The sequence below is a fragment of the Lichenostomus cassidix genome, chromosome 2 (genome assembly GCF_008360975.1).
Source record: "Lichenostomus cassidix isolate B80296 chromosome 2, HeHo_3.0, whole genome shotgun sequence".
In the NCBI taxonomy this organism is placed as follows: domain Eukaryota; kingdom Metazoa; phylum Chordata; class Aves; order Passeriformes; family Meliphagidae; genus Lichenostomus; species Lichenostomus cassidix.
This window is the reverse complement of record NC_139482.1, coordinates 62,138,193-62,163,215: the sequence shown is the minus strand read 5'-3', so window position 1 is coordinate 62,163,215 and position 25,023 is coordinate 62,138,193. Positions and strand designations below refer to the sequence as shown.

The 25,023-nt window shown below is 38.8% G+C and overlaps 1 protein-coding gene across 6 annotated transcripts in view; it reads right to left on the bottom strand.

Annotated features, from left to right (window-relative positions):
- The window catches only part of KIF13A (kinesin family member 13A), a 105,398-nt gene that overhangs the window by 53,980 nt on the left and 26,395 nt on the right, over positions 1-25,023 (bottom strand). For all 6 annotated transcript variants that reach the window (XM_085051781.1, XM_085051782.1, XM_085051783.1 and 3 more), the window contains exons 3-4: positions 11,410-11,422; positions 5,290-5,350 (exon numbers count right to left, since the gene is read on the bottom strand). In XM_085051781.1, the coding sequence (XP_084907907.1) occupies positions 5,290-5,350; positions 11,410-11,422 (74 nt within the window). The remainder of the gene's footprint in view (positions 1-5,289; positions 5,351-11,409; positions 11,423-25,023) is intronic.

Here is a 25,023-nt window from a genome sequence, read left to right as displayed (position 1 = left end):
CCTATAAAATTACAGCTTAGCTCAAAGTCAGGTGAATGGCCTTTAAGGACAACACAGCCTGAGCTGAGATTTCAGCTGAGATTTCAGGCCAAACATGATGCAGGTTAGGGAGTTTATGAAAAATCCCCAGGCAAGTCAATATAGCATGGGATCCTAGGAACGGACCTGCCTAAGTGCTGCAATAGTTATTTATGCCATCTCTTGAATCCTTCCCAAACTGAAGGGTTTCTTTTCTTCCTCTTGAAAATTCACTTCACTGCAGACTTCAATGGGCACTTACTGTTGTCCAGGCTTGCAAAAAGAATTCTTTGTTCTCATCTCTGAGAATTTCTCAATATCCTCCTCTTCACCAAAATGCCAACCAATTATTTGTCTCCGTGAGCTTTTCAAGGGAAACAGGTGTGTCCTTTATGCACAAACTGACTCTTGACCCATTCAAGTCAAGAACAAATGGTAATAAGCTATTTTGCTTAGTCTCAAAACATCTCTACTGCAGCCCAGAGACATCATCGCTCTTCCAGATCAAGGCAAACTCATTCTGTCCTACAACCAAATTCTCCTCTCTCCTCAAAAACTACTTCATTAAGTTCCTTTTCACCCCTTTCCAATAAGAGCCATATTTTCACCAAACACCCAACACGTCTATCAGAAGAAAGGTGCAGGAGTTAGCATGTTATGATCAGCACAAACCTTTCCTCGCTTGGAATGACACAGACACAAATTGTTCAGAAATGCACAGCATCAACAGTCAGTGTAAAAAACAAACAAACAAAAAGCCCCCCACACTGAAAGAGCATAGGCTTAGATGGGATATATGGAAAAAAATCTTTACTGTGAGGGTGATGAGGCACTGGCACAGATGGCCCAGAAAAGCTGTCGAGGTCCTATCCCTGGAAGTGTTCCAGGACAGGTTGGATGGAGCTCTCTCTCACATAGGATATCGACCTATTAAAGAGACCCCTTATATTGGAGGGCAGAGATTAGAGCAACACTTCCACAAAGTCTTGTAAAGAGTTTACTTCTCTTCCAGACTCCCTGCTGTCTTTATGAGAGACAGTCCTGCAAGGACAGCTGCAAAGATGTCCTCCAGAAGTTTTTCATCAACATGAAGGTTACCTTCACTATTTCTGTTGGTGATGTCGCTGGATCATTTAGAATTTTAGAACACAGTTTCCATTTCAACAGAAAAAAAAAATTGCTAAAAAAGCAATTCTGCTGCCAACAGCAACAATGCCCATGCTTTCAAGCGCTGGAAAGATATGGTAGGTACTTCCTGAGCATGAATACAGAAAGAAAATTAATACGAAGAAAATAAGCCTTATGTTCAGCCAAAGAAGTTGAAGATCTCTAATAAAAGAATGAGATTACTAATATCATAGTACCCTATGTCAGGGTCAGCCTTTCACCCCCAGAGTCTGAGAATTGTTATCAATTACCCATGCAATTAAGTTTATTCCAACAGGAGTCTCACTCTTGAATGAACAATATTAGTAAGTGCTAGTAGTACTATATGTTAATCAATAAAGTGAAAAATAAAGCCAGTCTGATCATGTGTGATAGTTTTAAAGATCCTGTAACAAATGTGCATTTTCAGGAGTGGACAAACTTTGGGTTTGCTGGCATTAAAAAAAAGTAACAACAAGGAAGAGTTATCCATGTATGTCTATGCTGTCTATGGTGCACACCATTCTGTGTTTTCTCATGTCCCATCTGTTGGTCAGCAAAATCTTTAATACAGTGTGATATATACTATGTATCTATTCAACATAATGCAAGAGGAGCACATTTTGGTTCTGCACAGAGAGCAATGCCTGATAGGGTAACTTAGTACTTGTTACACCTTTCACTGTATCATCTTCCACTGTGTTTCTGTGAAACAGGGAAAAGGGTTTTTCAAAGGAATTAAATTTGTCGCACATGCCTTTTCTGAGAATTTTACTTCAGCCTACAGCTCATACACAACTTACATTTTCAGGCACTCTGGACTTAGCTTTCAAGCTTCATACATGTTTCCTTTTAGTTGTGCAACTAATTCCTGCTCTTGCCAATGACATTAAACTTACACATCCACACAAAAGTACTTTGGGCAGGGAGAGTTTAATGCACGTAGTTTTCAGATCAGCATCCCTTCTGTAGTCCAGCATCCTAGAGATTCCAGATTAGCTCAAAAAGTCAGGTGGTCAGATGGATTGTTTGGACTCTAATATTGTACCAAAGACTGCTACAGAATTAAAAATCTCTGGATGTAAGACAAGGTGTGTATTTGCAAGGTGTCTCGGACAACGGAAGTTTGTTCCATGAGGCAAAGAACTTGTCAGAAATCCCAACCAAATCCAGTCATCTGTTGCAGAGCAGAAAGGCCTTGCCAAGTGAGGGCCTTGCTGCCCTCGTAAAATCCTTGCTCTCTTCTGTTACTTTGGCTAACTAGAAAAGCATTCTGGTAATGACTCAGCTAAACTAGAGGTGAAAAACAAGTTATATAATTTCAAAACAATTATTAACACCAACAAGTGCTCACACCATGGGGCTTGTAGTTGGTTACACCTGTTGCCTGTTCCTATTGTGGTCTATAGTGGTTGATTAGGCACATTTGTTGAGCCTCACAAGCATGTGAACTTGTAACAAACTAACAGGTTAAGAACCCTGGATTTTTGCAATAAAGCATCTTCGCCATACCATCCTGGAGATCGTGTGTTCAACACCATAGTTATAGTGAATTTTTTGCTAACAAATACACGCAGTCATTTAGGCCAAGCTGTGAAACAGACTTAGGGAGCCTTAATATCAGCAATATAGAAAAACTGAAATATTGCCATATTAGCATTTGGTTTGTTGGATCTAAACCAAGAAATACTACTGTAGTATAGGAAAGCATCAGCTCATGCACAAGCAGGTGAACAAGCCAACAAGCCAGTAACTTGGGCCTGAACACTTTGGGTTTGGTTTTTAGTAACTTCTTTTCGATATTGTATTAAACCCATTATGTTCTAGAATGTAAGGGCTGGCAGTCACAAGTTAGCTTCAAGAACATACAAAAAGCACAGCAACAACATCAACAAAATCAGTGAAACCATTGTTTTTTTGTATGCAAGTCTTTGGGCTCACATTCTTAGCATATTTCTAAGAAGAAAAAAAAAAACCATCACCAAAGCCTCCCACACACTCTTCCACCAAGAAAAAAAGCCCCAACAAACACCACGAAAAACCCCCAACAAAACAACCAAAAACCCCAAAGCGAAAAAACCCCCCAGTTTTGGTTTTCTTTTTTCCCAGGCAGGAAAATTAACTGGAATAGGCAAAAAAAAAAACCTGATAGCTTTCTGGCCAGTAAGAAAATGGAAGAGATGAGAGCCACAGTTTTAGAGAAACCAGTCCAACAAGAGGTTAATTTATGTACAAATAATAAACCTTCAGTTCTCAGATAAGACAGACCCAATTACAAATTCTGAAACATGCTAGAGTGATCTAGCTTTCACTCAAATGAAAAATAAATAGACCTAGAACCCCACTGAATTCACCTGGAGATGGGTTAAACCAAGCCAGAAACAAGTTTAACTGGTTAGGAATGTTTCTTGGGTCCATCCTTTTTCTGCCAGGGGGTTGGTGCCATGGTGTTCCCAACAGCTGTAGCTCCCATGTGCATACTGGAGGCATACGGGCCCATGTGCATACTGGAGGCATACGGGACCAAGATAACGATGCACACCATCACCTCTTGCCTTTTAAAGGAAACAGGGGTGTGCAGGCACATAAGAAGGTGCTGTGGGCTCCAATGGCTCTCCCAGCCTGAACTACAAATACTGTGCAGTGCATCTGTTCAGTGCAAACACAGCTCTTGAAAGCTGAACCAGTGAAAAGCTTTTTACCCTGAAGAAGCCTCGCTTTGCTCAGGCAATTAAGAAATATGGCAAAATCTATGATTAAGTGCAAACCTTAAGATTTGGGATTGCATACCAGAGGCTACAGTAGTCAGCGATATATTTTAACAAATGTATATAGCAATTCCTTTGAGACCACTGATCTCAACTTTGAGGTAATCATTCTTCAAGATTTCTTATGGACCACAAAATTCCATAACATGAATATCTAAACTGATTGCTTGAGTTTTTTCCTTTTCATGGACCACAGCCTTGAAATCCCAGTGTTCAGAGTTCTCTCTACCAAAACAAGTCCTATTATAAAATATGAATACACTAATAGACAAATCCAGTTATGAGAAAACTGCTAGGATTACAATCTTGTGTGGATTATCCATCTTTTGGGAGGAAGGAGTCACAAAGCTGATCACTCAAAACACATTAGGGATCTGAACAGTCTGACTATGAATCACTTGAAAGACCTGAGATAACCACACCATCTGAGGAGAACATGCTTTATTCCTGTCCTAGGTTGCAATATAGATGTGGTTAAGTATTCTATTACCACCAGCTGTGGGCCGTTAGCTGCTATCACCTGCTAATGACCCACCCCGGATGACAGGCAATGGGCCATCCATTAGCTGTTACCAGCTGCTAATGACCCACCCCGCATGACAGGCAATGGGCCATCAGGGACCCACCGTGTGACTCATGGACTTATCTCATCCCATTGTGAGATGCTCTGCCGAGGAGGGAGGAACCAGGTGTTCCCACGTGGATATAACCTGGCCCTGGAACTGCCTGAGCTAGCCCAGAGGACGAGAGCTACACTGGATCTTCAGCTGGAGACTAGACCTTCACAGGATCACCGCTTCAACTGGACTACTTCAGTTGGACTGCTACTACCACCCTAACAGGGTGTTAGGTTGTATCTGACTTTGTCAGTGCTTTTCCTTGTATTATTTCACTTATTTTTTTTTAATTTCAATCTTGACTTGTGATCTCTCACTGGTTTGTTTCCAAACCAACACAATTCCCCTCTCATGCACAGAGATGCAGAGGACTGAAAGCACACACGTTCATCACTAGCTTCAGTCGGAAGTAATTTCTGATGCAGAAATGAAATTTTCAGTGATGGAAACAATCATAAAAGGCTCTTCCAGGTGATAAAAGAAAGAACACTATAGTTTAGATGTAAAAGCACCCTTCCTGAACAGTGTCCCAGGCACCTTGAAACTTGCATTCCTTCTCAGCTGAGGGGCAAGCACTCAGATGACTCAATCCCTGGAAAAGCGATACATCTGCTTCTGTGAAGAACTCACTTGAGCATCACTGTGCAAAATGTAAAGAAAAAAACAGCTCCACAAAACAAAGGCCCAAACTCCCAAATGTTCTCAAATTATTTACACTATATGTATAGAAAATAGTTTACCTGCGTATTTTGTGGTGTTTGATTCATCCATGGACCAGAAGCAGTGATCAAAGGCAAAGACCTGTAGAAGAAGCACATAAAAAGACAAATTAGGAGCCCTGGCTACAAGACATTTCTTTTAAAGCAGTACATATCCTATGACTGTGTAACTGCAGTTAGGCTCTACTATTTCTGTAGATCCTAAATCAGAACTGTAAAAAGGCTTCATCAGCAGGAACACTTTTGTGTAATTTTGACAAAGCTCAATACTTCTTTTCTATGTGTATGATACACTATACAGGTTACTTCTCACTCTTACCCTAAAACAGATTTCAAAACACAGACAAAACCTAATAATTAAATCCACTCTTCACCAGGCACTAACACTGACAAATGTTTCTGTCAACAGTAACCAAACAGCACCACAAGGACTCAATATACAGAACGTGTCAGATGTCTATTTAGCAGACATCAGCACAATATGCAGAAAAGTTTTACCATGGGATGGACTTCTGGTACTCAATGAAGAGCATTACCACTTTCAAGCCTTAAGGAGCAAATAAATAGTATCAGATTACCCACCTAAACTAAGAGTACAGTATTCCATCTCAGTAGAGGAAGCTCAGAAACTACAAACAGAAGATGTAGCTCTATTAGAGAAACAAGCTATCAGAGCCTGCTCTAATGAAAAGACTTAGTATCACTTCAGTCAAGAGTTCCAGTGAGGTAGAAATTGAATGAGATTCAATATTGCACTCAGAGGGCATGCAAACCTGGAACAGTGTCCTGTAAAACCACTTAACACAATGGGATTTGATCCAAGTTTCTTTTCCTGCACGTTTGAGAGCATCATGACATAGACATTTAACATTGCTTTTTTATAGCTTTAGATTGCTACAAACACACCTTAAGCTGCAGTGTATTTTCCACGTTTTGCCATGATAAACTGACCGTGGATGAGTTAACAATAGTTAACTCATTAATAGTTCTGGGTTTGTTATTTGGGGCAGTTTGGGTTGCTGTGGGTTTTTTTTTTTGGGGGGGCGGGCAGGATGGAGCACAAGAGGTGGGAAAAATCTCAAACCACCTTTGTAATACAACTTTGCCTGGGTCAAGGTTATCTTTGCCTGGTCATCCAACAGCTGATCTCCTTTGTGAGACAAACCATGCATTTCGATGTAGAGCAAGAGCCACAGGCTCTGTTAGCCAAAACATGGAAATTCCCTAAAGACAAATCCAGAGGAGAGGAAGAAGATGGATTTTTTTTTTTTACTTCTAGGGATGAAGAACATTTTGAAGTCCCTGCTATTCAGAGTTACTACACAGTGTACTCTACAGATATGTTGTAATCTAACCCTTCCCAAGATGTCTGTTGCTGCAAATATTCCCGAAGGTAACACCAGGTTAGCACAGTAACCTCACCTCCTTCCCTTTCCGCCAGCGTAATGGAAAACACATGAAATGGCCTGAGAGAAGACTCAATACTGAGACAACACTTAGTCCATAAGAGTGAAATGAGTTCTGGAATTCCCTTCTGAAGAAAAAACAAACAAACCTATACTAATAATCTAACAGGGAGGCCTGAGTCACTCACTGCAGCACAAATAGAATCAGACATCATCAGGAATCAGGATGTTCCCTGATGTGACTGAGTCAAAGATGTCATTTAGCCACTGAACTGCAACTAAAACACAGCAGTTAACTGCACCTTGTCTTCGGACATTCAAATAAGTAGGGGTCATTTTAAATTACCTTTTGTACATTGGATCATCAAATCTAGGCATAAAACCATGTAATCAGTAAGAACACTAATCCTTTCCCTAACTTCTGTAGTCCAAGATCTACTGTTTCTCTTCTCATATTCCAATTCTATGGAAATTTTCCCCACAGGACTTGGTAACGATACCTAGTCTCTCTGATGATCAAATGGCAAGCAATTAAATTACAACAAAAAACCCCACACCCTACTGGTAAGGATCCAAAACTGCCCATTCTTCCCCCGTTAAAAGTAAGCATTATCTGCAGTGGATCACACAGACCAGTTAAAAAGGTTGCCCAGCTACACAAGCCTATGTGTTATGATTTAAATGTCAATACAGCAGTACTGTAGGCCAATTTAATGTACTGTCCTACGCATTTTCCCCTTGGTTAACACAGAAAATGATGACAGGATCATTCAGTGACTTCTAATTTAAGCACTGATCTTACAAAGAAACTCTTAAAACTAAAATATGTGCTTGCAGCCAAGTGTTTCTCTTAAAAAAGCAGATTTTATTGGGATGTTTTTAAAATGGTAAAAATTGGTCAGACTGGTTTTCAAAAGGTCAAAAATGATTATGCAATAGGACGAGAAAAATTCTGTCTCAAGATAAAACAAATGTAAATATAGCATTTTAGTTTGTTTTCATTCTAAACATAAAAAGCCAGGGCATGGATTTGGTCTATTTATAAAATCTGTTCTGGAAAATTGCCAAATCTGTCTAACAGAAGTAAGAAGATTACTTTGAGGAAAAAAAAAGTGTCAGGCAAAAAGGCAGAAACTGCTGGGCCATGCACTATCTGCAAAACATGCAGAGCAGCTGCAGCAAAACTCCCCTCTCTATTAAAACCAGCAGGCGAGCACTTAAACATTACTTTGATTAGTGATGACAAAACAGCAACCTTGAACATTCCCAGCAACCACACTTTAAGGATTCACCCAACCAAAACAATTTTATGGATAACCGAGACCTTTGGGAAAACAGATTGCAAACACAGGAATTAACAGGGTAAAAATAAGGCACAGGAGCAAGATACATGGTCCTAATCAGCAAGGCTCTTCAACATGTACATCAGGAAGGCATTTTACGGGAAAATATCTGTAGGACAGAATCCTACCAAAAGGATAACCCTTGTACAGAAAAGACGATCATAAAGATAACTATTTTACATTTTTCTGATGCCCAGTGCAGGAACGGCAGGACAAGCAATCCCAAGTTGAGCATGGAAGCATACTTGGGGTCAAGACACAGAACGTATGCCTAAGTATTCTAAGTATTATCTAATGTGCTCCTCTCTTCACTGATTATTCTTCCTTAAAAAGGAAGTGGTGGGTATTACTATTTTTTTCTGATAAAAGGGTGCAGAATAATTTTTTTTCTTACTATTTTCTCCCCAGAATCCATTTTCCTGAAAAAGGTATTAACCCCCCCATAAATACAGCTATCAAAGCCATGAGAAGTTCTGTTAATGTTCAAGTCTCAGACTCAATGGCCAGTATTCAAACTGGGTATTACCAGGCATTGAAAATGCTCTTTTAGCAAAAACCTTTACCAATTTGTACCAAAAGCATATCTACCAACTATATCAAAACGATTGAAATGTATTTGAACAGAGATACCTGTGATACATACAAAACTTTTTAAACTTCAAACACCCTCTGTGAATTAATTTTTAAGTACATTTTGGAAGGTGTTTAATAGTATTCTTTATTCTCATTAATAGTGTTCTGGGCTTCTAAATAACAGGGAATTAGCAAACAAGCCTTAAAATTTTCTTATTTTCTGCAAGATTCTGTATCTCACACTTCATCCTAGCATCTAGAAGAAAAAGCTAGATAAGAGGAAGCTGCCAGCCACCTGCCACACTAGGGCAGTAGGTTCTAAACCAAAGAGTTTCAATGAAGGGATGAACTGAGTACGTTCAGCACAACCATATAAAAATGGAAATTTATGAGAAAGAACTAGCTGGGAAGTGGTGGATCCTGGTACTACTGTATCCAGAGTCATTGTAAGTGTGCACATTACCCTAAATAAAATAAGTTATGTAGGACACATCTAGGCTATACCTGGAGTGTTAGTAACTATTAGAAATTGTACAAAATATTTGTTCTGGTACAACACTTAAGAAAAACAAAAGATATGGAGCTTTGATTACTTCAGCAAACACCTGCAGCAGTTTAAGACAGCTGCTGGTTATTTTGCTAAGGAGACAACTACAGGTTATGGTTTCTTCAACAGGGCAAACTGGAATGCCGCTCCACACATCCATCACATATGCCAGTGAAAAATCTGGAGTCTTGTCTTGAATTCGTCTGTACCTGTGGCTTAAGAACGAAAGTACACTTTAATTAGATTTTAAACTAGAAGAGCCATTGTGCCTGCTCCTGCAGTCATGTCTCACAGGATCTGAAAAAACAGCCAAAGGGGTGCTCATAGTTTAAAAAGCCAAAGCAACATTCTGCAGAACTTATTTTCATTAAGGCTCTTTATCAATGGCTTGCAGAATTAATATTTTAAGGTTTATGCATGCAAGTATACTTATGCAAACTACTCACAGGTAATGAATACCATATCCAATATTAACTGCTTGCCAGTTTAAGTCAAATTACATAATTAGTTTAAAAAGGAGTTTAATTTCAAATTCATTATTCTTTTGAAGTCTAATCCTCAGTATAGGCCAGGCAGAGTCTGGGGCTTCCAGCATTTAGCAATGCATTACCCATATTGTGCATAATCCCTAACACATTGTCTACGCAGCTATAAAATGTTGCAAATGTATGGCCAATGTTTAATAGGCATTTCCAGCTGACCAAGAGATGGCTGATTAACCACATTCTGCTTTCATTGAGAAGCAGTCAGTCTGACAGGTTGGGTGACTTATGGGGCTACCTGGATCCTAAAAAAACAAAAGGAAGGGAGAATCAAGGATGGGAGGTTTCCATTCACTGGGCAGCTGTTCCTACATACCTCTTAAAACTGATGATGGAGATAAGTAATACAGGAGATACACAAGGAAATGGCAAACAGAGCCTACACCAGTAAGCTTAATGTAAATGGAAGCAATTAAGAACCGAAAAAAAAGTTAGTCACTGATAAACACAAGACCTATGACAGGGCTGAAGAAATATGCAGAGAAAATCTGAAGGCAACTTGAGGAACAGCTCACAGATCTCAGCTCAAAGCAACTATTCTACCTTTGTCACAAAATTACACTTAAATGCAATGTTTGTAGAAATAGCAAAATATAAAGTAAAATAGCACCCTAATATCCTTATATAAATTTTCCTATCACAGCTTCTAGGCGACCAAGTTGAATTGGGAAAACAATTTATCCATGGCTGATGATAAACTAGCACATTATTTGAAAAAAAATTTAATTTGAAAATCAACTATGTTTAGTACCCTAAAAACGGTATAAATCAAGAAATCTCATATCACATCTCTATAAACTCAGCAACGGCTATTTGCCACAGATGGTACAAACCTTCCTCTATCTCAATCTGACACACATTTCACATAACATTAGAAGTTTCAGCACTATAGGTTAAGCATATTAATGACCATCCAACTATACCTAACAACAATGTGACATTTACACACAAGCGTGCAGCTGTTCTGGTTTTGTCAAGGAAATACAAGGCCATAGGTAAGCTTTTATATAATGCCCAGAATAATTTTATCTGCCTATAATGGAACATAAATGATGTACTACAGAAAATGAGGGCTTTTGTAAAAACAAGTTTTCTGGTGGAATTACAACAACAGAAAGGATCATTTTCTTCCTTTTAAAAAAATGTTTAACAATGATCAAACTCTTTTTTATTAAGTCTATCAGCTGATAGAAGAACTTTATTAAATGTCCCAATAGGTACATATCACTTGTTCTCCTGCCCTTCCCCTGCACTACAAATAACACAATCTTTTTTACGTGAATTCTGGTGCACTTTGGCAACTTTTACACTAATTACTAATTCCTGACTATCCTCAAGTGCAAACAAAAATGGTTTATTTTTGACTAGATGTTTTTTGCCATTTTTTAAAAGCAGTATTTAACTTTTAAGCAGAACTGTGTGTAACGAAATGTTATACACACAACACTTATTCAGTCTTTCAAATGTTTTTATGACAGCATTAAAATTTTGCCTTGTCCTGGTCACAGCTTTAACAAGCCATGTGCCTTGCCTGCATGTCAGCTAGATTGAAATATATTCTTCTGAAATTATGAAGCTTTTAATTTGGAAGTCTAGAGAATAGATTTTTTTAATATGTTTTTCCTTTACCAAAGCTGTACTTATCACATACTACAGCAATATACCCAATACTTCTGCAATGCTCAATATTTTCAAGCAGATACAAACACAAAAAGAGACAAAATACTTACCTTAGGTGGTTTTCTAGATGATTGGCAAAAAAACCCAGCAATGGTGATGAGAGGCATGAATACACCATTCACATAAAGAGAAAGGAACAAATAAAAAAAAAAAAAGGAAACAAAGTCAGTGTATGTCATTACTATAATCTGAATTTTTTTTAAATCCACAATGTATTTAAGAGTAATCAGATCAGAAGATATTTAAATGATCCACCACATACTTTTAACCAGTAATTTCTTAATTAATATAGGCCCCACATTAAAAAGAAAGTGCCAGATTCCTTACAGATATAAAAATCTAACAGATCTGCGTTCGAGAAGGCAGACAAGCATCTGTTTCAACATGAAAGATGAAACACAGCCCATCTGGTGGCAAATAAACCAAGTTTGCAAACTGGCAGACCAAGGTGCCGCGGTGAAGCCCCATTGACTTCAGCAGTGCTACCCGTGTATGTCCAAGGCAAGACTCAAGGAAGTATTTCTTGTAAAGATTATGGAAGTGTGAAGAAAAAGAACCCTGTGTAGGCTGCATTCTCCCCACCCACAGAAAGCCCACACAGTGCGTAAGAAGCCAATGCAAAAACGCCATCACCCTTCACACCCAACTCCAAACAAGCACTATCAGAAATAACGCAGTGATGATAAACCCCCAGTCTAAAGATTCTAGCTCAGAGTAGTTAAAATTGTCCTTAAATGCTTCCATGCTTTTGCTGGCAGGCATATGGCCACATTATAAATTAAATCAGCTTGGGTTTTTCTGGTAGGATTGGTTTCAAGTGAGGTTGCTACCCTGTCTATGCAGCCCTGTGCTTGCTGATGTCAGGGCAGGAGAGGAGGTGAACATGCAGTGCAGAACGAGACTGACTTAGGCCATTCATCAAAACTACAAGCCTAGGCATATGCTTAAATTATATATTGAAATAAGAAATTTCCACATGCTCATCTCATCAAGGAAAAAAAAGCATAGATGAAAGAAGGAAAAATGTGTGGAAGAGAAAAAATACAACCAGAAAGGTCTACAGACAAACAACACAAGCAGAGAATGCAGTAAAGTTTATAAGATAAGGATACAGGTGAAAGGTATAGCAACAGATACATTACATAAAATTCAAAGATATCAAGAGGCTACATTCTCAGTGCAGAAACACCTGGGACCAAGCCATGCTTTCATCCACCAGTCTGTACATACCAGCCCCACCAACTCGGGAGGTCATCAGAGAAGACCCAAAACACTTTGATCAGCTTTCTTACCAACCCACAACACAAGAGCTCAGCAAAAAACTCTGAAGGGACACAAATCCACAAACACATCTTATGCAATCTTTTCTGCCTACTCGCAGCTCGTACCTCAGATGACACATCTGCCTGAAACAGAAGTTACAGACAGCTGGGATATGGGATTGGTGTAATGCAAACATCGTTTGCCTCCCAGCCAAACCACTCACTGCACGTTTACCCTTTCATTAGTGGTGGCTACACAGCTCAGTCCATGGGTAGCTCATGTACGTGTGTCTCACAACTTGTGCAGAATGCTCCCTTATCTAATTGAAAAATACATTTAGCTCTACCCTGAATATTTCCATTTTAATCCATTTTCAGATATGATGTAAGCACAATGTTATCAGCTTGTCTAGACAGAGTCCCAACACCACCTCTAAACTTCCAAGAGAAGTTCCTATTAAAAGAAGTCATCCAAGGTTTTTTGGAAAGCTTTTAAATACACTCATACCTTGAAAAATAATTCAGGAATACATCAGCTTTACTAAAGAATTCCTGATAGACTGCTGTACAGGTTCAGCAGAAGTCCTAAACAGTTTAGTTGGAAAAGTTCATCAACTGCTTTTTATTCCTGAGATCCCTAATTAGCAAAGGTACAGAACATCACTGAAGTAAAAAAATGGTTTTATACATTTTTTAAGATATTTCCTTAAGCAGTGTAAGCCACTACCATTTTGGAAGTGTCCTCTTAATTTTATTTGATGTCGATTTCAAGAAGAGCATAATAGTCACTTTTTAAACCCCTGGTGGACAACAGAGCTTCCCACTAGCATCACTGATCTCTGGGATTCCAAAGCACAAAGAGCTGCAGCTTCCTACCATACCTCACATCCAACTGCTCCAAACTCTTAATACCAACTTCAGCAACTCCCCACATCACCAAAAGCAATATGATCAAAGGCCTCTGGAGTAAGTCAGCTATATTAACTCACAGGATAGGTTTTTAAGCTATTTGGGTATTCCAGCTAATCAACTCAGTGTAACCATAATTCTGGCAGTGATTCAGGTGGAAATACTCCAAAATACTTCAATCAAAGGACTCAAACTAGTAACTAAAGAACTGTTTACAGTTTACAGAAATCACATCTGTGGCAGATTAAAGATATGCTGTAAAATCCTGCATTAGCCAAACCAATTTTCAACATATTGTTTTTTGTTTGCTTTGCTGCCTTTTTTTTTTTAATATGTGCTTCCTTACTTCTTTCCATTTCTGGAAACCAGCAGTTTTTAGTTTCACAGATAATTGAAGTTGTCTCAATTTTTACCAAACAGTGACTATACAAATATGGTGATTCAGTGTCACAGCTGGTGCTGGAGAGGCTGGGACACACACAAAACACACGTATGGACATCAGATCAGAAATACAACAATTAAAATTTTTATTTCCAGGAATTTTTAATTCCATGTCTAGTCCTCCACAGTGTCAATGACAAGATGCAGGTATGCCTTTTGAGTGACAAAAAAAATTTCCTCTGAAGCAGACGGCTAGTATATATTTCAGGAAATTATCAGAATTGCAATATAACCTTGTAATATATCTGCACAACTGCAGATTTTGCTTTAACCTGATGGGCATCTTCAATCTGTACACTCAGACAGAAGGCTGACTTTTTTCACATGCCTGGAATTCAAAACCCAGGCAAATGCCACCAACAGTCTGAAAAACATTCTCACAGGTCAGAGGAAAAGTATGAACTTCATGACCACACAGCCCACCGAACTTCTGGACTTCCTCCTGCCTTTTTCCTTAAGCCATCATGGTTTTAGTAAAGTATCACAAGAATGATTTTATAATTTTACTGAGCAGTTTGTCTGCTGTGGGTATCTACTCAGGCTTTTTGTTTCACAACAGTACTAAGCCTCTCCTGCCCTGCTTGGCTAAAACACATCAAGATCTCAGAGTGCTTAGCTACTCAAACTTTAAGCTAGATAAAGAAAGATGGGTTATAGAAAGGTTTGTGCTAATATCAACTCTTTTTTCTGTTACCACTTGCTGAAACTAAACCCAATAGGTCCCACATTTGCCAAGAGAAGTGACTCACACAATGTCAGTTCTCTTGCTCTGTGTCAGCACATGAATGAGAAGTATTCCTGACAGAACTCACATTTTCTCTCTAGCACCTCAGCCCATTGCCTGTGACTGCAGCACACAGGAGGAGTGCACTTTGCTAGCTTACAAGCAGCAAAGGTTCTTTCTTCATTGTTTAACCATCTACATTCTCTTATAGGAGTCTCCTTTGGTCATACAAAAAGTTGATATAAGATGGCAGTGCATATTCTGACTACAAAACTAGTCTTACGCAATAGGAAGCATCAAAAGACACTTGCACTATGAGCATCCAGAAGTATGTGATACTGTCATCTCAAAGTCTTAGTAACTTTCAAAACGAGACCTTTTTTGTCCCTTAGTGAGTACTGCCAGCATTTCCAACCAAATGTTGCTTCCAGAAGGAAGGACATTTTATATATCAAAAAAACCTTGATAGAATTATTTTTTCTCTCCATTTCTTATAATGAAGCTTCATCAGCCAACTCACCTCCAACCCCCAGTCAAGAAAGTCACCTTCAGTAGGGACAAGGTACATTTTAAAAGGAGAAGGTAGGCATAAAACCAGGTACTCCACATTAAAGGAGACAGAGGAACAAGGCGTCTCTGAAAAACAGGTCTTAGATTCTTTGGAACATGCACAGAGCCCAATTCGTCTCCAATTCAACTGTTCAAAGCAGCCAAGTAGGTCACAATTGTACTGTAATTATTTCACAGTTTGGAAAGTATTTGGGGTTTTTTTCTTTACTTTCCCACGTTAGTTAATCAAGAGGAAGCAACCATAACCAGCTATTTTAAATAACCACACACAGTATCTATGAATGAATGAACCAGATGACTTTGCAGCTCTTGTAAGCTGACTACACCGAAAGTCAACATCTAAGACACTGAGTTTGAAAAAACTTTTTGCTCTCATCGTATGTGCAACCACAGCAAATTCATTCTACTCGCTGATTTCCCAAATATATAATTTCTTACATTTAGTGGTTACATAGTCATTGGCTTACTCTTCAGGGTCACTGGTCAAAATAATTATTACAAGCAACTATCAATATACAAAATGGAGAAAAGTCTTCAGGTTTTTTTCAACTCATCATATAAAACAGACTTACCTATGCAAGCATAAAGGTGATCAAATTGCAAAGATCATCCTGATAAAAATAATATTTCCTACATTTCACTGCTCCAGCATCTCTAAAGTCTAAAGACCAGCTGTTCAAAACAAATATTATAGTATTTCTGAGTGATTTAAATTTGGTTTCGTTTTTTAAAATCAGGCTGCCTTCCAACTCAGGCTGAGATGTCACCATCAGTGTGCATTTGCCTCACTCAAAGGCAGAGTGCAAGGGAGCAAACCTGTGGAAGGACCATCATGAGGAGTGTGCCTCACTATCCACAACAGAAGTAACTGCAGTGTTTGTTTGTTTATGTGTGTGAAGCTTCCACAGCGGTGGCAGCAGAGACAGCAAGCACTCAGCACTCCTAGCTGCAAACAGTGTAAATTATGTAGAAGCAGAGAAATCGTGTTTCTCCTATCTTTCACAATCAGGTCATGCAGCTCTAGGACCCTTCCTTGTCTCCCGGCTTATCACTGCAGGCTTGATACCAAGCACCTTAAGAAGTGTGGCTTTACATTATTGATGAACACTGCACTAAACCACCTAGATAAAGATCACAGTCTGCCACAGTAGCAGCTCCAGGTGATCACATACTGCAAACTACTGGTAGTACACCACTTTCTCTATAAAGAACACAGAAAAAGGACATTTATTTGCCCATTTCTCCCATGAATCTTCTAAACACAGAGTAAAGTGTGTTTAGAAGATTCATGGGAAGGGGCAATACCCTTAAAAGGAATAGCATCCCACCTTTGTGCTTGCCTGGAGTACCTCCTGTACAGCTGACTAATGAAGCTGGCATCACGATTCGATACTGGGATTCTTGGAAGAGTTACTTTACATACTGTGTGAGCCCACATACATACACAAATATAAATAATTAGTTATTTTATATTCTTGCATGAGGTGAGCAGCACATGCCCTATTTAATTCTCCTACCCAGCAAAAGCCTGTTCTGTAGACAAAATAATCCTTTGAAGAACAGCAAAAAAACCCCAAACATTTTAACAAGTAAAGCAATCTGAGCAAGTGCCTGCATAATAAGGTGGTAATTGATCATAATCAGAAACACCATGAGAAACAGATGCATACTCTAATAATAAGTTGTTCTCACACACTTTATGGAAACCTACCACATGCAAAGAGAGAAAAGTCAGACACTGAAATCAGAATGACAAATACTGCAGTGCAAGTTAAACAAAATAGACATTACAGTAGCAGAGTGACTTCCATGACACAAAAGAAACAAAGATGCCTGGATACTTCACCATAACACGGTTCCACTGAAGTTCGGTCACTACAGCAATGAAAGCACAGGTTATGAAACCAACACAAGCTCATTAAAGTAAGTGAAAGGCATTATATTCTGACATTTACAAGATGGAAGACAAAGTGACAACTGTCCAGGAAGATCATTAGTTGCTAACTTATCTTCACTTCCAAATTCTGAATATTTTTACTGCCCAAGGCATTATTATTCCAACGCCAACAATTTGTTGACGTGAAGTTCAAGTGTTTATAATCTTTACACAGAAGCCTTGATGTCATGTAAAAACAACTTGTACTGACAGCCTGAAAAAGGAATGATACCTGCCCTACATGCAACAGCACTCTGCAAACAACAACCGGCTTGCGAGAGCAGTCACCACCCATCAGCAGAAAGATTAATCTATTACTCTGCCAGAAAACTCACTACAAAACTAAAATCTGAATACTCTCCCAGATAAAATAAGTTGGGGTTTTTTAAAGCCCATTTCAGCTAATTTGTTTGGTTTTACTAAAAAGGCAAAAACGGACTAAAATTGTTACTTTGCTCTGAGATTCAAGAGTTTTCATGCAATCCTGCTGAGATCCCATCTAGAACCCACCACATTAAATTATCTATTTTCCCCAAGTCTTTAATCATACGAATTCAAAACTTATCCAAGACTCTAGTCATTGTAATGAAAATCTGCTACACAAATTACAAGTATAGCATAACCACAATCACAAGGATATCAAGCTTGTCTTACTAACATCCAACTATAACCTCATGACAAAAAGGCAAAGGAATGAAAGTCTACCTAATGTTCCCTGGTACATTACCAAGTAGTCCTGTCCATTTTAAAATCAATTATTTTCCCCTACTTTTCAATAAAACTGAATTTGCAAGAATCTAAACAAGTAGATTTTTACCACCTAATCAGGTTTAACTTATCATGACAAGGAAATGAGGGAGGGGAAAAAGAATCTGATCTCAGAACTCAAGATCTGTTAACCCTTAAGGGTAGTCTCCAATGAAACTGCTGTCAGAGCAAACATGCTACAGTTCTGGAAAGTATGTGGCAACACATTCTAGGAGTGTTAATAAAATTGCAGTGGCATTTATTAGGCACTATTATTATTCTTACCCTGTTGCATTTATTACCAGCACTCTTGAGGAGAAAACACCCCAAGCATTAACTGGCATTTCAACTCTGTGCACAAACTCTATGGAGACTCTCACGCCCAACCCGTCACTGGAGTTAGCTACTCACAGCTATTAACTACATCCTAAGTTTCCCACGTCAATGGAAAACAGAATGTTAAATGTTAAATTTAGCATAGAACTGCTACTAGTCCTTTAACATTCCTTCAGAAATGCTGGTTGTATGAACCACCAAAACACCAGTGAAGATACATTCCTTGTGGAGGTAGTGCTCAAACCTTTTGAAAAATATACTGCTATTTCATCACTATATACAGTATTTAATCCAAGACAGATAACTCCCAAGGGCATGTGAAGGAAATCTGAGAAGTAACACAACATTTCATAAATCTAACTTTGTTTGTTTGTGGTTCAAAACTCAGGCATTACATTTTGCTGAAAGGACATAAACAGAGCCATTAACAGCTTCATTGACAAGACTGAAGACAGGAGATCTCTTGTGAGTGGAAAGACTGTGTACCAGAAAGAACTAAAGCATAGGTATAAACCAAGTAACTGGATCTGAACTTTGGTTCTAACACAGTAGTTTCCTCAACAAATGGAAAAAAAGAAAAAAACACACTCTTTTTGCTGCAACATAAGCATATTTTTCATACCTAATCAGGACAAGGATATTGTTGAGAAGTTATTGCATGTGTGCCAGTCCTGACCATGTATTCTGACTGGACAATAGAGAAGAACCCCCAGGTTTCACTGTCACATTCTTTTATCATAACAGGGAAAACTATCATTCAATTGTCATCCACTTTGTTTTACTAATGAGATTTCAAGAGAAATGCTAATTAGGTTTGACACTTCATCCTTTCATGCAGCTCTGCAAACGTATGTTAGCATTCTTTAAACAATTGCAGTATGAAAAAGTTCTCTGAGATTCAGCAAAACACACAAGTAACTGGTTTTGTTTCATCCTAGCATGTATTTTTAGTGACAAGAATATTAAATGAGCTTATCAGAAGGAAAATGTCATTCATTAATTTCTATTTAAAACTAAAACTTAGGTTTGATGACAATACACTTTACCTTAGCAAATTCCATCTCTTCACGGTTTTGCAAAAAAAAGGCCAACTCAGCTGGCTTCAACACCAGCTGTTTCCATAACTTTGAGATGACATTATTTGCTTTAACAGACAGCATTAACAACTGCTACCATTTACCAGAAAGTGGACATTAAGCAGAGAAAGATGATGATGGTGATTCACAGGATAAATAAGGTTTATTGTGTGGAACAATACACCAAGAATGTAAACTCAAATAAACTCTACATAAATAGTGAATAAGATCTCCTGAGTTGTTGCAGGACCAACATCTAAAAGTACTAGGAGACTTTATTCTTATATAGAACTCATTCAAGTGACACCTCTAGAAATCTCTCCACAGAGCTCTGCAAAGTTCAGGCAGCAACCCAGCGTGTGCCATCAAATCAACCACCCAAGTTATCCAAAGGCTAGAAAAATTCTTCACAGTGTGTGCTCCAAGTTTATCAGTTAACAAAACAGGCAGGTAACCACCTTCACAGAGAGATGACATCAAACACCAAGTTACTGAATCTATCATGGAAAGGTACAACCCCGAATGCATTTGTACAACCTGAGAATAGATCATTCCCAGCAGAAATGAGTGGTATGGCACTCAGAGTTTTCTTTCATCTGAGGACCTCTGACAGAGGTTAGATGCCTTTCTTTGACACCACAAAGGTAAAAGAGAACATCCTACAAGACAAGGGATGCGAGAAAAGAAGTATTTAACAGGCTCCCCTTCTCCAACGAGCTGTGAATTTGTGACAATTTGTATAAACATTATTTTCAGCCACAAGCATTTCCTTTTTTTACAGCAAAGCTTCCAGGCCAGACCCCTCTAGCAGGCATTATGTAACGTGTCATGTACTTGGTGGAAATTACAGCTACCTCCTTGCCGGGTGCCATATGGTAAATCACAAATTACAGGAGTAACAAACATACCACACTTCTATTCAACCACTACAACAAGCACTGTGGGGAAAAAAAGCCAAGATCCCTAAATCTTCTTGGACTGAAAAATTAAGTACACACTGCTTTCGTACAATGAAATAGGAAACATTTAGACCTGTAGCAACAAAACAAGTCTAACATCTTTGAAGGGCTAAAAAAACAAGGACCATCTTATGACTGATACATATTAACTTAACAGATAACAAATTAAAAGACCCAAATGATATCTGAATCCAATATTAAGAAAATTCCTTTGCTAGACCCAATTGAATTCCAAATGGTTGAATTCATGCTCTTAAAGAAGTCTGGCTTTATGTGATGGAGAATAATAAAATCACACACACGCAAATTAACTACTAGGAACTGGAGTATTTTTCTTGTGAGGAGAGGCTGAGAAAGCTGGCACTGTTCGCCCTGGAGAAGAGAAGGCTCGAGGGGAAGCTCATCAAGGTATATAAATACCTGCAGGGAGGGTGCAAAGAGGAGGGAGCCACACTCTTTTCAGTGGTGCCCAGTGACAGGACCACTGGCAATGGGCACACACTGAAACACAGGAGGTTCCATTTTTTCACTGTGAGCATGACCAAGTGCTGGCACAGGCTGCCCTCGGAAGTTGTCGATTCCCCTCCTTAGAAATACTCAAAAGCTGTCTGGGCACAGTCCTGCTCAACTTGCTCTAGGTGGCCCTGCTTGAGCAGGGGGGTTGAACAAGATGGTCTCCAACCTCAACACTCTTGTGAAAAAAGCTAAAATCACTTTTTAAAGCTGTTGTGGTACACAGCAGTAGCACGGACATTATATATATACAATACGAATATATAAATGGTTAAAATACTGCATGCTAGGTTTGAGACTCAGGAATTTTTAACCATGACTATAATCCCAGACGTGTCAGTTTTAAAAAAGTCAATAAAAAACCACCTCTAAAAATCCTCAGCGTATATAGCTGTTTCATAGAAAAAAAATTCAGAGTAATATAAAATTTGTGGCAGCTCAGCAACCTTCAGTGGGGTTTCATACCCAGCTTTTACGACCAGATTTTTTTAATATCTCCAAAAAATACAGGCAGTCTTCTGTGAAGAATATGATCCACTGTGCTCGTCAAGTGAAGTTACCAGGCAAGGCTGGGCATCCAGGGTTTCACCTCTTGATTTTTCAGTGAACATGCTGGGACAGTACTACTTTTAACATCACAGTAGCAAATTCTCTAGTTCTAAGCAGATGGTCTCAGTCATTACTAAGAAAGTGATGGTAGAGCTGCAGTGGAAATGAAATGCCTAAAGACAAACTCTGAAAAAATACTCAGTAAGACCAAGAAGGAATAAGGTATAAATTAGAATAAATCTTAAAAGATTTGCATGTGGAAGTCAGCAATGTAAATGGGTAAAACAGACAAAGCTGATTTACTGCTGACTTTACACAGAGACTCTTCTATAAAGGGAAGACAGTTATAGCTTTAAAGTGCTTCAGTGAAGAATGAGTCCACAGCTAACTGCAAGCATTTGTAGTGCTTAATTCAAAAAGAGAAGAGCAGCATAATTTATTTGTTTTGTTACAACAGACTTCATTTTTACAACACCCAAAAGAGCTGGCTGCTGTCCCATAAAAATGTCAATTCATCTGAAAACAAACAGCAATGCTACAGTGTAGGTCAAGAGTAAAATCCCTGATAAAGTATTACAAGCACTTTTCAATACAAGAAATGGTGATTTCAAAGAGTAAATGTGAACTCACAGGATCTCAAGAACAGCAAGAATGCAGTTTACAAGATAGTGGAAAAGAAACAGAAGTCATCTCAGACCTTATAGACACTGGTGGCTTTTAGAAAGTCTAGAAAGTGATCAAATTATAATGGTACACAAGTCATTAATGTGATCAGACAATTAAGAACCAAAACAGATTTTCAGTATTTCCTAAGACAGAAACAAAAAATTACTTATGTCTATTCTTACAGCTAAAGAATGCGTTTACATCTGCAAACACACACTAGCTGGCTGAACAAAACTGTAAAACACAGAATCTCCAGGTCATTTAGTCTACAAATGTCACAGAGAACAATGCCATGTAGTCTTCTGAGATTGAGTAGACTTCCATGAGGCAAAACAGCACTGACTCTGAATTATTCTGACTCATCCTCCTGCTGTCCAGAAAGCCTTCTCAAATTTTGATACTGAAGAAATTTAATCTCATTTATTTTGTTCTTGTACCAACACTGCCCTATAATTTAACTCTTCAATCAAACTTTAATTTCTACATGTGCTCTCATGTGTTGCACTTCCCTCCCAGCTCTAAACACTTTTCTACACAGGGAGGTTTTGCAATTCTCCTCGTCTTCAAACCAGTTTGAATTCATATTTCTTAAGCATAGTGAATCTGAAATACAGAGAATACAACAAAAGTTCAAGATGCTACCAAATTCAATATGGCTAAAGTCCAGTACTACCAAAAGTCTCTAAGAATGGCATAGTTCCTATGCTGCATTCATACCAAGCTGTTTATAAAGAAACATTTGCATTTTAAAAAACTGGAAAATGTGGAAAGAAAAAGTCTTCTTGCACAGAAAGCGTAACTTTCCAGCCTTTGTTATATTCCCTCAGTACTCTTGAAGAACTATTGCCTCACTCTTCCATGAATTGCAAAGGGAAGAATCATGACACATTGCAATTTGCATTACAGACCAGAAAGGAGATGAGAACCATAGAAATTTATTTATTTTTGAAATCTGAAGAACTACTTTAGCTAGCAAATTCTTTCTGAGAATATCTCAGAGAGAGGAAAACTTTGAAAGCAGAGATTGCATCTTTAATTAGCTTGCAGGTGAAATAGTTTTATCTCTGCAGGAGATGGGGGAGGAGGAAAAACAGGTAAGGTTTCAAGTGTGTACACTGTTTCAGATCTGAGGCAGAATGAGTAAGCTTCAGACTAAAAGACATTGGCAACAGTTGCTCTAAGAATACCTCACTGTAATTGCCCAAGAGGCAAAACCAGTTTAAGAAGTTTCTGCTCCTCTCCAACTTCTTGTTCCTAGCTCCATGCCACAACCTCTCACATTCAGCTATGCTTCTGCCAGAAAAATACAAGACAATGGGAGGATTGGGGGGAACATCAATTTGCTTTGACATTCTTTATTTGAAAAATTATCTTCATTTTACAGAACCAGAAACCAGCTGTACCAATGCAGGGAATGCACACAGCAAACATCGGTGTGTAATTGGGAACATGAACCCAGGCAGAGAGGGGTGAAGCTGTACTGACTGCTAGACCACTGCGTATCACAGAAGGGGCAGATCCTGCCTGTGACAGCCATCAGGCCCTTTAATCAAGCCACCTGATGAACACAGCAGGAAACTCGGCCACAGCTTAGTGCAGCTGCAGAACTCAGGTGTTCTCACCAGCCATGGACAGTGAGAAACTACAGATGGAATTGACTGCTATGTTTAAACTTATGGCCTTCAATGACTGTGTTTTTATATATTAATTTACCAAACCATTTTTAAATCAGACTTTTAAAAGTCGACATCCCGTGGCAAAGTCCACAGTTTAATTATAGACATATCTCTGTACTTGTTCTGAATCCACCTCCTGATAATCTAAGTTAAAGTCCCACAGTCCTTGTAAGGCAATGGGCAGTAAATCCTTCCTCCTGCTGTTCATGGATGTACAAACCTCTAACCATATCCCGTTTCCCTCCCCAGCTGTCCTCTTCTAGTCTAAAGACTTCTTGCTTTATTATTGGTTCCTCGTGTATGAGTGTTCTGTAAGCTCACCACCCTTACTGCCATTCTCTATCTCTTCCTAGTTCCAGCAGACCTTTTGGAGACAGGAGGGCCAGAATAAAACACAACAGTCAAGAGCACTTTGCAGCTGCAGAGAGACATGAAACCCTCATTTCCTGCTCTTTCCCAGTAGGTCACAACAGTCTCTTCTCATTTTTCACCCACTTGCTGAGCACCAAGCTGACATTTCCCTTGAATGAGCACAACTCTGAAGTGATTCACCTGAGAACAGGGAGCCCAGAAACCATGGCTGTGTACATAAGGTCACAAGAGCTTTGTGTTTCACAGTGAGTTTCATGTACTCTTTTATCATCCAGCCACAAACCACCTGAAGGTCCTCCTACAGCTTTTTGTGGCTGCCACACTCCAACAGCAGCCACAGCAACACCTTCTCACCAATATATTCCATCACACCCACATTCACCCCTCCTCCTGCTCACTTATAAAAGAAGAAATACCAGACCAAGCAGAGACCTCTCCAGGACTCCACACAAGATGTTCAGGGGTGAAAGAGAGGATTTTGGCTGGACACATAGCTCATCCCTACAGAGTCTGTTATTTTTATTAACTAAGAAGGAGAAGCTAAAAGTCACAAGTCCGTGGGTTGTGGCTGGCTTCTTTTCTTCCAAAACACTTGAAGCATGAATATCAGGGCCTTGATAGCTTAAAATAACTCACTGGAACTGTAAAATTATTTTGAGTATTGAATCTTCCAGAAGTCTTTATAAAAACAGGCGAAGGAAACTTACAGAATGAGCATGTCTCTTCCAAAGGGAACAAAATCATGTGTAAAACCTCAGCTAAACTATACACCCAATACCACTCAATAGGAATTGCTGAAAAGCAATGTAGAAAATAAGTCTGAGCCTTAAAAATGCTATCAATACTTTTGCCAGATACTGAGGTTTGAAATATTCTTCAAAAGTAAAATATCCTGCTACCTTAGGACCTGTATGCACAATCAAATCT